The 15,500-nt window shown below is 34.0% G+C and overlaps 1 protein-coding gene across 4 annotated transcripts in view; it reads left to right on the top strand.

Moving 5' to 3' along the window:
* The window catches only part of LOC135139673 (calcitonin gene-related peptide type 1 receptor), a 159,475-nt gene that overhangs the window by 125,615 nt on the left and 18,360 nt on the right, over window positions 1-15,500 (top strand). For all 4 annotated transcript variants that reach the window (XM_064069990.1, XM_064069987.1, XM_064069989.1 and 1 more), the window contains exons 8-9: window positions 11,691-11,870; window positions 12,036-12,159. In XM_064069990.1, coding sequence (XP_063926060.1) covers window positions 11,691-11,870; window positions 12,036-12,159 — 304 coding nt within the window. The remainder of the gene's footprint in view (window positions 1-11,690; window positions 11,871-12,035; window positions 12,160-15,500) is intronic.

Raw genomic sequence — 15,500 nt, 5'->3', positions numbered from 1 at the left:
AAACCGAAAAATGCAAAACCAGGAAATCTAAAAATCGAAATATTAAAAAACTGAACACCGAGTATTCGAAACATCAAAAGATAAAGAAATCGAGAAATGGAAAAGTCGAGAAGTCGAAAAATCGAAAAATTGAGAAATAGAAATAGGCCAAAATAGAAAAATCGAGTAGTTAAAAATAATAATAAATGAGAACTAAAAAAATTGAAAACTCCAATCTAAACTTCAAAAAACTGTAATCTGTAATATTAAAATTCGAAAAATTCAAAAATCCAAGAATTGAAAAATCAAAAAATGGAGAAATCAAAAAATTGAAAAATCGAAAAAGTGAACAGTCAAAAAAGTTCAAACATCGACATCTCTATAAATCGAGGAATAGAAAAATTGAAAAATTGAAATATCGAAACAATGAGAAATCAAAAGTTGAATAATTGAGAATCGGGACGTCGAAAATGCAAAATTTTAAAAATGGCAAACATTAAAAAATCGGAAAATTGGAAACTTGAAAAACCGAAAAATAGAAGCATTGATAAATTAGAAAATCGAAAAACGGAGAAATAGAAAAATCGAAACATCGAAATATTAAAAAACTGAGAAATCGAAACATCAAAAGATAGAGAAATCGAGAAATGCAAAAGTCGAAAAGTCGAAAAATCGAAAAATTGAGAACTCGAAATAGGCCAAAATAGAAAAATCGAGTAGTTAAATATTTAAAAATTCGAAAATTAAGATTAAAAAATCGATAAATCGAGAAATAGGAAAATTGAAAAATCGAATCTAAACTTCAAAAAACTGTAATCTGTAATATTAAAATTCGAAAAATTCAAAAATCCAAGAATTGAAAGATCGAAAAATGGAGAAATTGACAAATTGAAAAATCGAAAAAGTGAACGGTCAAAAAAATCCAAACATCGAAATCTCTATAAATCGAGAAATTTAAAAACCGAAAAATTGAAAAATCGAATCTAAACTACACAAAACTGAAAAATCTGCGACATAAAATTTCGAAAAAATGAAAAATCCAAGAATTGATCGATCGAAAAATCTACAAATTTAATATTTAAAAAATTAAAATTTCAATATTTTCGATAATTTAAAAATGGAAGGAAAATGTAAAAATCGAAAAATTGAAAACTCGCAAAATTGAGACACAGAAAACTTGTAAAATCGAGAAATCGAACAATCGAAGTCGAAACATCGAAAAACTGAAAAATCTAAAATTTGAAAAATTGAAAAATATTGCGAAATCTCAAAACCAAAATATCGAAAAATTGAAAAATGGAAGAAAAATTTAGAATCCAAAAACCGAAAAAATCTCAACACTGAAACAGAAAAATTGAAAAATCAAAAAACTGAAAAATCTAAAACTTGATAATTGAAAAATTGCAAAATCGAAAAATGGAAGACTGAAAAACTCAAAAATCTAAAATTGAGAAACTTAAAAATCAATTAATCGAAAAATCGATTTGCGTTTGATGTGCATTCCATAATTCACATTTGACAGTGGTTTGACATTTTTCACAAACAAAGTTGTTTACGTTAATAAGCTTTCTCCGATTTTCCGTTTGTGTCTCAGTGTTCAGTTTACTTTTACGTGTTTTCTGTATTCCGAACAAAAAATCAGTAGTTTTCGCAACTAACTAATGAGCAAGCATTCTATTCTTGGTGCCATGGCTTACAGTTTAGAGCACAAAGTCTTTCTGGTTCAGAATTATTATCGGAATGGGGTTAAAGATGATGGTGAATGGACTCAAGTTGAATTCCCAAATATTGCTATCGACTACATGCAATTTAGAAAAACTTTGGACCCGACGATAAAACTCTTCGCAGAAACTGGTAACCTTTGCGAAAAGTAGGAAGTGGGGCGCCCAAAAAACGAACACCTAAAGTTATTGCTCATGCTGCAGAAATAATGGAAGATACACCAAAAACATTAATTCGTCAATTATATCAGCAAATTACTCTTTCTGTTGGAACTACCCACAAACTTTTACGCAAAGATTTGGAAATCTATCCTTACCGTATCACGACAGTGCGAGAAATGTACCAGTAGAATTCACGAAGATTAGAACTTTGCAATTAGTTTCTGAATATGATGAACACCAGAGAATTGGCGCAAAAATATTTCTTAGTGATGAAGCATGGTTTCATCTCAAGGGATACAAAAACTCACAAAATATGAGAATTTGGAGTCATGAAAACTCACACAAATTTATTGAAGAACCATTGCAGCCTCAAAAAACTGGTCGAAAGTTGTTTGGACAGAACTTCCCTCGCTCCTGAAATACACTGCCCCGCAAAATTAACGCAAATTCTTAAAAATTTTTTTTTTTTTTTAGATAATCATGTTATTTTTTCCACTTTGGTCCCTAATTCATAATTATTACATCAAATATAGAAATTCTAGAACAAAAATCGACAAAAACAACAAACTAATAATGATTTGGAACCAAATTGCAAGAAACCAATAACATCTTATCTGATAATGCTTTAAACGTCGCTCAGTTAAGACTTAATAACGTGCCTTGCCTCCTCGAGCATTGATAACAGCTCCCATATTGTTAATCAAATTTCTAACTTCTTCTGGATCAATTTCTTGCCACTCTTGCGTCAATCTAAGTGTTAGCTCTGGGAGGGTAGTAGGTGGGTGCTGTAACGCTTTAATTCTTTTTCCCACGATGTCCCAAAAAACGCTCGATGGGATTGAGGTCCGGACTTCGTGCAGGCCATTTCATACGTACGATTTCCACAAAATAAAATTTTGAAATTTTACGTTAATTTTGCGGGGCAGTGTACAATGATATTTTTTTGAGTCACCCTGCATACGTAAATCCAAAAAATATGAATGGAATGACAAATCACAAGTACAGACTCATCATATTTTGTACATTTAAGATAGGATTTTTTCGGCAAAATTTTGAGCTGACGTCAGCAATTTTTTGGAGGGGATAAGCAAAAATATTTTGATGAAAAGTTTATCATAACCTTAAAATACCTGCAAGATTTCAACGCATTCGGTTTAGCAGATTCAAAATAAAATCACAGTTTCGAAATACAGTTCGACCCTCCGACCTCCGTAAGTAACTTTTGGGTCGTCTGCTCGTTTTTGTACCGTTTTTTTTTTTGAATCGCCGCCCCTAGCGGAAAACCGTCCCACCGTCATTGTTTTTTTTTCGTTACCGGCAAAAGTCGAAACCGTCGTGCACGCGTCTTATACAGCCACCGCGCTCCCTCTCGGGTCGCCGTACCGTCCTCGCGATTTCCAGCTTCAAAGTCGCCGCCCCCAAGTCCAGGAAGTCGTCGCCCAGGAGGAACGACCGTGCCGGACGTTTAATTCTTTTTGTTTATTTAATTGGTCCTGTAGTTAATTAAGACTTAGCCGTAAGATTTACTATTTTAGCCGTGTAGCTGGTGGTAGGGAATAAACCCGTTTTATTGTGTAAAATACTTCAAGCCGTTTTATTTTATTCCCTTGTTTTCGCGGGCACTCACCACCTGAGATCCGTGTCTCCGGCTTGAGAGCAACCCCGACGCTCCCTCCCCCGGAGACGGAGCTGGCGCCCAAGCGACCGCCGCTCCTGACCGAAGGCGCCACCCCCGGCGGCGTGAAGGTCGCCGCATAAGCTTAGGTCGGCTTGGCACCCAGGTACGCCGCCACCACACGTTATCGGCGAGATTCCGGACCATTGGTCTGTCATACCGGAATTTCGTCGCAATATAAATACAAAATCGGACCAGTAGTGTCGGAGATTATCTGTCTAATAAAAATCCGGGACGGCAGAGAGAGAGAGAGACAGTCAGATAGACAGACGGACGGACGGACGGACGGACGCACAGACGGAAACGGGAGACCTATTTCTTCGTACTGCAAAGGTCGAGAAAACGTAAAAGTAGAGAGTCGGTCGACGGACTCGATTACAATACTTTCTTTGCTTACGCTCGGGAAGTAAAAATTAATTTACGAAACAAAAATTTCCTGCATCTTATGCTGCGTATGAAAAGTTTCGTCGTAACTATTTAAAAAAATCTCATTGTGGACCTCTGCTGTCGGACACAAGATTTAAAAACAAAGGAATATTTGTAAAATATTACTCTCAACAAAACGCCCCATTGAATGGAAACGTCATGGATATTAAATTAAGAGTTCTCGAACTACATAAGCAATTTTTCGCAGCCAACGAAAGTTTAATGCATAATTATTATACACGACATTCTGTTTGAGTATTTCCCATTGATCGAAAAAATTCAAAATAATTTGTGATGAGTGTAAAAAAAATAGTTTTTCGAACAAAAATCAAGTTGACCTTGCATCTCGAAAGCAAATAAAGCAAAAAAAAAAATTTTGTCGAATAACTTAGAGCACAACTTCTTGTGTATTTGACAGTTGAGAAATTGATGTTCGACACCTTACCCAATAATGAATTTTTCTCTCCTACTAGTGAATAATAAAAGCAAGTCACAATGTTGCCACGGTTAATCTAGACTGCCGCAGTTGATTTGATATTAAGCTGTTAGCTTCAAAATGTAGAACAGAGGAGCTGGAATTTGAAGTAAAGTTAAACAAATATGCCAATAGTGACAAAAGTAAATATGTCGTCGTCATTTGTTGAAACTCGTCACTTGGTGAAGTTCCGGGCCGATACGTGAAGTGCCATTATTGAATGTAATCAATTCTTTATGCTAATCGACGCCGCTTTTCATAAAGAGACGGCTCATTATGTAAAATAGTGTTCTTCAGCAAGAGCCTATTTTAAATGAACGGCATTTCGTGAAGACCCGATTTTATAATACAGGAGTAGAAAGAACTAAAGAGGCAAAAAGAAACAGCATCTTTAGAGATTATTTATTTGCAGACGATGCGCTTTTGTGACAGCAACTGTTACATTTAATTTGAACTTCGCAACATAATAGTTATTTATGATACAAGTGTATTCAGTTACAAATAAGTTCCTCTAGAAACAAGTAGCCCACAAGGGGATGGAATCCTTCCCCTTCTTAATTTACTTAGTTCTAATCGATATTTACTAAGCAAGCTTAAGCTTTGGCAACAAAATTTAAAAAACTTATTGTAACTGTTGGAAGTAGCACCACCACGTTTGATAAAACAAAAGCCTGTTCATTCTACAACTTTCACACGAGAATATATATAGTTTAATGTATTTCTATTTTTTTTACATTTTTCAACTTCTGGAAAACTGATGAGATAATATTTAAATACTTCTTGTAGGAAAATCAACAATAATATTAGAAGAATACACAATCGAATAAAGTTTCAAAAACAATTTACCTTTTTACCCATTTTAACAACTTTCTTTAGTAGCTACATTAGAACCTAAATTGAAAGGATGATTTAAGCATACCTCCATCTGCAGCCTGCAGCTTATCCAGCAGCGTATAATCATCCAATCAATCATCAGGACTAACACAAACAACATGACACGTAAAGTAAATAACTCAAACAGCCCAACGCTCTAAGATAAATTGTGCGAAAACGGATCGCATTGACTCTTCAAACTTAAAGAGCAGACAAAAGAACTTTTGTGTAACCATTGGTGTTTAAGAGCAGAAAGCAATTAAAACGTTCGACGCGCTAAATAAACAGCTTGATACTTTTTCAATGGAAATCTCGGATCACTTTCGAGTTAATTTCCTCCTTAATCCGCGTCAAATAAATTAATTCCTTCCTATGGAACGATCGCATCCTTAAACCTGATCGCATATTCGTCTATAAAACGGTCTTATCTCGACAATTCGAGCGGTTTCGCTGTGTTTGACATCTGGAAATCGGGAACGCATTGCAAACAGGTGCTATGTCACGTACGAAAGTAGTATATTGTGTACTCTGCACTTCCAGACTCTAACGTACAGCTAAATGAGAGCGGAAAATTTTCTCGCAACTTTAAAACCGAACACTTTTTAAGATAAGTTCATTATCTCGCGTTTTTCCGGATGAACTCGAGCGAAAAATGCATTCATGGAACGCTGGTTAAAACTTCTTAAATTTTTCCGGTTGTCTTACGGAAAGCACGACAATGAAATTTCTTGTTTGAAAGATAAATTGTTCGTCTTATTTATAAGGAAACACAAAAGAGTGTGTGAGTTAATTCACTGGAGTCATCTTAAATTTTTATAGTTCTGCATAATTTACAAAATTTTCAAAATAAACTACCTATACAATTTTCGTAGGAGTAGTGTGAGTTCTATCACATTTTAGCACAAAAAATTGGTTCTTCTGGATCACTTTGTTTCACGCAGGTTCGGTTTCTGGTTCACTTCGGACGATCGGTTTGCTGCAAACTCCCCTCTATTGACCCCTCTTGAAAGTAATGTTACGTTGTTCGATAATTTAAAAATCAGCGTGGATTAAACTCAACAATTTATTTCACAGTAATACAAAACTACACAACTAACTATACAGCGACTATGTACGAAATAATTCGGACCCAACTTGACTAGATTCTCTCAAAATTCACTGGACTCGACTCGTTGACTGAATAATAATCGTTCCCGTTTTCTAGAGTAGCCATCGCAACTTCCGCTTCCAGGCTTTTCTTTAACGAACGCCGCCCGACCGCCATCACTGACGATGAGTTACCCATCATCGCCGTGCATACTAGAAAGCTCTCGACAAAACCCATAGGCGTCGTACCGAGGCGGTATATGGGTTTATGTCGTAACAGTAATTTGTTTCGCGTTTCTTTCTTTCTGCATTGAACTTTGAGCTGATTTACCCTGAGTTTTCATTATTTAGAACAAAGCAAAGAATACCTAATTAGAGGTTTTAGTAAAAATTCAGCAAAATATAGTTGTAAGTACACAAATATTTTATGGACTATTCTGTAGAAGCAACTGTAGTAAAGATTCCAGATTGCTAGAAACAGCTAACAGTATTTCTTTTGTCACTGAAATTCATTCTTGCAGTCACTAAAACTTAAAAAGGTTGGCGGCCTTTTAAGAGGTATTTGTTTTGATGTAATGTATCAAAACGTCTTTCTCTCTGCTACTTTTTACTTCCCGAGCGTAAGCAAAGGAAGTATTGTAATCGAGTCCGTCGGCCGACTCTCTACTTTTACGTTTTCTCGATCTTTCATGATCCCTAGAGGACGAAGAAATAGGTCTCCCGTTTCCGTCTGTCTGTCCGTCTGTCCGTCTGTCTGTCCGTCTGTCCGTCTGTCTGTCCGTCTGTCCGTCTGTCTGTCCGTCTGTCCGTCTGTCTGCCGTCCCGGATTTTTATTAGACAGATAATCTCCGAAAGTACTGGACCGATTGTTGTGAAATTTTGTACTTATATTAGGAGTATCATGTAGATGGTAAAACGCTAACCAAAATTTGTCTAATCATTCCTACCACTAATGCGATGACGTACGTCACTTCAAAATTGTACATAGTAAATGGGTTTTAAATTGTATAAAATAACATAGTTCTACACATCTAGTTTATGAGTCCGAATTGAGTTTTTACCCGAAACGTCCAGATTTTTGGAAAAAAAATCAAGATTATCAAACAACATTTTTCAATTTAATTTTGAATCTGCATAACCGAATGCTTTGAAATCTTGCAGATGGTTTATAGTTATGATAAGCATGATAAATTTGTAATCAATATATATTTACTTCCCCTCCAAAAAATTGACGACGTCAGCTCAAAAGTTTGCCGAATAAATCCTATCTTAAATGTGCAAAATATGATTAGTCTGTTCATATTTTTCGGATTTGCATATACAGGGTGACTCAAAAAAATTAATGAATGCGTGAATTTATTTTACTGATTTAATCAGGAACTGCAAAACCGAATGCTTTGAAATCTTGGAGATATTTTAAATTTATAAGCATGGTGAAATTGTATTTGCTCATTCCCCCCTAAAAATTTGATAACGCCGCCGCAGAATTTTGCTAAAAAAAACTTAAATGTGTAAAGAATGATGAGTCTATACTTGTAATTTATCGCTGCATTACTATTTTTTAGATTTGCTTATATGGGGTGTCTGAAAAAAAATGACTGAGTCAATTAATTTTATTGATTAAATCAAGAATTGCGAAACTGAATACTTTGAAATCTTGCAGACGTATTTGTCTTAAATTACAAGTACTATACAGGGTGTTCCTGTTATCTGTTTACGCCTGACAATTTTTGCATAGGCAACATATTATACACCCCAGAGACGACTTCGTCCAATTTAATTTTTTTTTAATAAGCAATTATAGCATTAAAAAAAAATTACAAAGATGTCAATGCCAAATAATGACAAAATCGAAAATATTAATACTCATTTTATTTTAAAATAACCCACTACAAAAATGTAATACGAAAAAAAAACATAATAGGCATGTAGTCGTCACGTTTCCGACAGCGAGGGAAGTACTGTCTAAACTCTTTAGACCAATTTTTTATTGTTGTGTTACCGGTTTCAGGGTCTATTGTCCGTTCATCAGACGTGTTACAAATCTAACCATGTGTTAGAAAAGCTGTTGGTTACCTGTTTATAAATAGGTAAAAGAAAAAAACACAATATAGGGCTCTACCTTTAGTTTTCAAAAGTTTGTTTTCATTAAAGTACGGAGTTACATGTGATCTGTAGACTACTTACCAAGTCACTATATTCAACATGAAAATGTCACTTAACTGGCTATAGCCTGTAGAAAATGTTACTGGCTGCCAGTAAAATTTTTACAGCCCTGCTCGTGCTCATACACCCATGTATTTTAAACATTTTAAGCTATTATAAGTTGAAATGACAGCAAGGTAAATTTTCACTCACAATTGCTGCTTCCTCAGTAATATAGCTTGCGCCACACTCATTTCAATACATCGAAAACGATAAATCGAAAAATCTAAAAGACAGAACTAGACAACACAGTAAATGCTATGACAAGTGCCATGCTGACGTGCGTTTCCAAGGCAATACGTCTAAAGCTCATACGATGTTTCTTCAAATATTGGACCTTCTAGAGTTTTTAATAATTTATAGTATGTAGTTATTTACAAGTGAGAAACAAATAAAATATTGAACAATACACGCAAGGTAACGGGTTTTTACTGGCTCCAAAAAGGTATCCTTCTGTCCGCCAGTAAAAACCCTTTTACCATACTAGTAATGTCAAATACTATAAAGTAGACATTAATACAATAATCAACCCTACTTAGAAATAGCGAGTTACAAATTTACCATTTGACTGTGTTTGCTAGGACATCTTTAAACTTATGCAAGAATTTAAGCTTATAATAACCGGAGCTGACAACAAAAATCTAGACGCCTAGGGTAAGAACTAAACACGGATTCATAAACTACTACTGGAGGTGTATGCTGTTTTATAAAAATTAAATAATATTTACTGTTGTATAAATTGGAGATAACGTCATTTTAGAAAAATTTTAGTTAGCATGTTACCATATGCACAATATTCTTAACATACATGTAAAATTTTACTACAATGATTCTGTAGTTTCGAAAATTATCTGTCTAATAAAAATCCGACGACTGGCCACTATTATGCTTTCTCGACGTGTCATGACCATTAGAGCACGAAAAAAGTAGTCACCCATTTCCGTCTGTCTGTCTGTCTATCTCTGTGTATGGCATCTGTGTCGATTTTTATTAGACACGTAATTTCCGAAAATACTAGACTGATTGTTGTCAAATTTCGTAAGTATATTAGAAATATCACGTAGATACTAAAACGCTAACCAAAATTTGGGTAATCATCCCCAACAACAATTTGATGATATCATTTCAAATAATTTTATTTTAAAATGAATTAATTGTTATACAGTGATATACTCCTATACTTGTGGTGTACGAATCCTGTTTGACTTTTTCCCAAATGTTCACAAAAAAACTAACACAGTATAAAAACATTTTACCACTAAATCATGATAGAATGCTAGAATTTTGTTGTTGTCGTTCGTACACAAAATAGTATAAGCATCACGAACGGTAAGCGGTTTACTGATCTCAGACAAATTGTACTTACTACAAATAATACCGAATATATCGCTACGTCTTAATCTAAAAACTAAATTTTACTTGAAAATGTCATTTAGTCGTCCGTGTAACATGTGTGATAAAGTTTTTTGTGAAACCGAAGGTCTTCTGTGTACTATGTGTCATATGTATTCAATTCATTTTGGCGGAATATCGAAGGCAGAAAAAATATGTTTATTGAATAAGAATAGGGGAATGAAATATTTTTCTGAGAAATCTGATATCATAACCATTATTCGTAAAATTACCTCGTTGAAGGCGGAAATTGAAAAGTTAAAAAATGTTGATAAAAATAAAGATAACTCCGACCAGCACGAGAAACATCCAAGGATATTTTATCTTTCAATATTTGTGATAACATATGATATGAAATTTTGTGTTACCCAAGATTAGATACATTTGATGAGTAGTTCCGTAGATTATTTGTTAAATAAAAATCCGGACTACCGGCACACGAACAGACAGATAGAGAGAGAGAGAGAGAGAGGCATACAGACGGACATACGGAATCAAAAGACCTATTTTTCCGTACTTTAAGAGTCATGAAACGTCGAGAAAATGTTAAAGTAACCAGTCGTCCGATGACCTCGATTACAATATTTCATTAGCTCACGCTTGAGAAGTAAAAACATCAAAAAATAATTCATAATAAAGGAGGAGCGTAAATAAGACATCGGCACCTAAGCTTGCTTAAATCCGTCACCGAAAACAGTGTGCATTTTACTGATTTTTACTTCCTGTGCGTAAGATTGTAATGGAGTCCATCTGAAGAATTACTATTTGCAAGTTTTCTCGACGGTTTATGGCCGTCCGAGTACGAAAACCCAGGTCTCCCGTTTCTATCTGTCTGTCTGTCACTTGTCGTATGCGTCAATTTTTTTTTTTTTTTTAGAGGGATAGATAATTCCAGAAACTATTGGATCGGTAGTTCTCAAATATTATATATATGCTGGGAATATCGTGTAGATGGTAAAACGCCGTGGAAAGTTTTTATCCTAGACATCCAGATTTGGAAAAAAAATCAAAATTGAATAACCGCATTTTTTTTTTTTATTGTGCTGAATAATAATTCCTCTTTACTTGTGATTTATCAATTCATTGACAGTTTTTAAAATTAAGTATTTACACAACAATTAATTAACAAATGCTGTTACTATTAGTATTAAACTGCGCCTACTTAAATTGATGTACATACGTGTCCTTGATAAAATGTTGACCTAAATATGATGACAAAATGTTGTTAAGTGAAAAACTCATTTGAAACATAGGGATAGCATGCTCCTTTGCCTGTATTTTTTCACTATACACAAATCATTATTTTAACTTATAGGATTAACCATTAGAAAATAAAATTTGCTAAATTAAATTTTATAATTATTCGAAGGAGCCGTTATCGATCGATTCTACTTTGTAAGCGAGGGAAGTTATATCGAAATAACCTTCGACCAACAATATTTTTATTATCTTATTCACTTAAAAACCTCAATTTACTGTAAAATGTTAAATTATTATAACCGATTTCCAATCTACTTGGGAACACTAACTGAATGATAAATAAGAGAATAATTTGCATTCACTGAACTCGAAATTCTCATTCATTCAGTTCTTTCGTGTCAATTAAATTTTCTATTACCGTTTGCAACGTGTTTTATAAAGCAGAACTATGTACAGTTAACCCCCTAACCTTCTAACTAATTATCCGTTTTTACAGATGCTGGATTCAAGACGGTCGTTTCAACATAATCCTCATGGTGCCAGTGGTCATTACCGTGTTCCTCAACGTGATATTCCTGGTCAACATTGTCAGAGTTCTCTTAATCAAATTGAGAAGGGGTCCTGCTAATGGCGGAACAGGATCTGGTGCTTCCCGAACTTCGCTACAAGCTCTCAGGTAATTTCATTGGGAATTTATCCCCTAACAGCACGAAACCAATTCGTTTCGCTCAATAGAATTATAATTTTTTACAAGTCGGCGGCATACTTCTCGATTAATTTTAGGGACTCCTCCGGTTCGCATGCTAATGAAGTTTATAAAAATCCGTGTGCTTTTTTTCAGGGCCACAATGCTTCTGGTGCCTCTACTGGGCTTGAACTTCCTTTTAACCCCTTTCAGACCAGAGCCCAATCACCCTTGGGAATACGGTTATGAAGTTATGTCGGCTATGACGGCCTCTCTACAGGTCAGTAGGTCTTTAACTTATGACAGGCGGTGTAATTAATCTGAATACGGTTAGTTGGAGATTGTGTCACTTGCACACCACGGAAATTTGAATACCTCAAGCGCCTTACTTAATTTTGGATGCCATTACACTTGTAAATAATATCATTACGCATGCAGTTGTTACGCTGTTAAAGTTGCATAACTGTCGCAACGAAGACATTTTAGATGGCATTGTCAATGTATATTTACAAGTGTAATTAAGTCGGTACTTAAAAAGCTTGACGTTCGTTTCGTCATTTTAATTAGTGGATATATTAGGTGATACTAGTAGTGATATTTTGTGACATATGCATGTCTTACATTTTCACAATAATGACCAAAACTGAGCAACTGCAACATCAGAATCAGAATTAATAACCGTTAAAAAAATTGGTCTAAAGAGTTTAGACAGTACTTCCCTCGCTGTCGGAAACTTGACGACTGCATGCCTATTGTGTTTTTTTTCTCATTACATTTTTGTAGTGGGAATTTAAAAAAAAATTGCGATGACGTCATCAACATTTTTGCAAGGACACGTATATCAGTTGGGATAGATGTAGTGTAATACTAAGAATAAAATTATTATATTCTCAAATTTTCGGGAAAATGAATTGGGTCGTTTTGAATATTGATTTGTAATAATCAATAAAATAACGAAACAATTTACTCACGTATACGGCAACTGAAAATCGTTTATGTATAAACATTCTTAATTTAAGATGACAGGCGTAACAGCATACGTGAGAGTCAAACAGAGAAACTGTAAACAAAACGACCATCGGTTTTATTGCGTCGACTTCCGCTTATTATATAAAACATTGGATTTTATTTTAATTTTTGACGGTGGAATTCACAATTGGTTGATTATAAACATCTCTATTTCACATTCGCGGAACCAAGTGAGCGCATAAAACAAATGCAGGTCTGTAATGTTAAAGTAAAATGTAATGTAAATAAGCGTGCTACCCTTATGTTTCAACCGAGTTTTTCCTTTAACAAATTTTGTGTCTACCAAATTGGGTTGGTTGGGGTGTAATACTAATAATAAGTGTTGCCTTTAATTTAATCAATAAAATAAATTGACTTCATTAATTTTTTTGAACCACCTCTTAAGAAAATCTAAAAAATATGAATGGAATGATAAATCACAAGTACAGACTCATCATATTTTGTACATTTTAGATACGATTTATTCGGCAAACTTTTGAGCTGACGTCATCAGTTTTTTGTAGAAGATAACCAAATATATTTTGACTAAAAATTTATTATGCTCTTTATAACCTTAAAACATCTGCAAGATTTCAAAGCATTCGGTTTTGTAGTTCCTGATTAAATCAATAAAATAAATTTACGCATTCATTAATTTTTTTGAGTCACCCTGTACATGCAAATCGAAAAAAATTGAATGGAATGATAAATCACAAGAAGAGACTCACCATATTTTGTACATTTTAGATAGGATTTATTCAGCAAAATTTTGTGGTGACGTCACAAATTTTTTAGGGGGGACGACCAAATGCGTTTTGATCAAAAATTTACCATGCTTATGATAATTTTAAAATATCTTCAAGATTTCGAAGCATTCGGTTTTGTAGTTCCTGAGTAAATCAGTAAAATAAATTTACGCTTTCATTTATTTTCTTGAATCACCCCGTATATGCAAATCCAAAAAATATGAATGGAGTGATAGATCACAAGTACAGACTGATCATATTTTGTACATTTTAGATATGATTTATTCGGCAAATTTTCGAGCTGACGTCATCAAGTTTTTGGAGGGGATAAGCAAATATATTTTGACTAAACATTTATTATGCTCTTTATAACTTTAAAACATCTGCAAGATGTCAGAGCATTCCGTTTTGTAGTTCCTGATTAAATCAATAAAATATATTTACGCATTCATTAATTTTTTTGAGTCACCCTGTATATGCAAATCCAAAAAATATGAATGGAGTGATAGATCACAAGTACAGACTCATCATATTTTGTACATTTTAGATATGATTTATTCCACAAACTTTTGAGCTGACGTCATCAAGTTTTTGGAGGGGATAAGCAAATATTTTTTGACTAAAGATTTATGATGCTCTTTATAGCCTTAAAACATCTGCAACATTTCAAAGCATTCTGGTTAGCAGATTAAAAATTAAATTTCAAAATGTTGTTTTATAATTTTGATTTTTTTTCCAAAAATCTGGACGTTTCGGGTGAAAAGTCGATTCAGAGTTGTAAACTACATGTGTAGGACTATGTTATTTTATACAATTGAAAACCCATTTACTATGTACAATTTTGAAGTGACGTCATCGCATTAGTGGTGGGGATGATTAGACAAATTTTGGTTAGCGTTTTACCATCTACATGATATTCTTAATATAAGTACAAAATTTCACAACAATCGGTCGAGTACTTTCGGAGATTATCTGTCTAATAAAAATCCGGGACAACTGACGGACAGACGGACGGACAGACGGACGGACAGACGGACAGACAGACGGAAATGGGAGACCTATTTCTTCGTCTTCTAGGGGTCATGAAAGATCGAGAAAACGTAAAAGTAGAGAGTCGGCCGACGGACTCGATTACAATACTTCCTTTGCTTACGCTCGGGAAGTAAAAATGTTAAAATTGTGATAAGCGTTTGTTTTAAGTGAGTTTTTCCAATACAAAATTTTGTGCTAAAGTTATCAATATTTATTAGGATCGTTTATCAATGTGGATAAATGCAAATTAATAACAGTACTGTATTGTCCCATTTTCGGGGAAATGGAGAGAGTCATTCTTGACTTTATCAATATACAGTAAATTGCCTCATTCATTAATTTTTTTGACTCACCCTCTATATACATATATAATTCTAAAAACTATGAGTGCATTGATAAATCACAAGTTTAGAGTCATAATATTTTGCATATTTGAGATAAGATTTATTCGGCAAAATTGTGAGATGACGTCATCAATTGTTTGAGAGGGGATAAGCAAATATAATTTGATTAAAAAGCTACCATGCTTAGAACAACTTCAAAACGTCTGCAAGATTCCAAAGTATTCAGTTTTACAGATTCAAAATAAAATTGCAAAATGTTGTTTTATAATTTTAATTTTTTTTCAACACAGAGTCATAAACTACATGTGTAGGACTATGTTATTTTAAACAATTTAAAACCCATTTACTATGTACAATTTTGAAGTGACATCATCACATTATTGGTGGGGATGATTACTGATTAGACACATTTTGATTAGCGTTTTACTATCCACATGATATTCTTAATACAAAAATACAAAATTTGACAACAATCGGTCTAGTACTGTCGG

This window comes from Zophobas morio, unplaced genomic scaffold (assembly GCF_036711695.1).
Source record: "Zophobas morio isolate AGI-343-1 ecotype UQ-CSIRO unplaced genomic scaffold, CSIRO_AGI_Zmor_V1 ptg000031l, whole genome shotgun sequence".
Taxonomy (NCBI): domain Eukaryota; kingdom Metazoa; phylum Arthropoda; class Insecta; order Coleoptera; family Tenebrionidae; genus Zophobas; species Zophobas morio.
The sequence above is the reverse complement of the archived record's forward strand: the minus strand, read 5'-3'. Positions and strand labels throughout refer to the sequence as shown.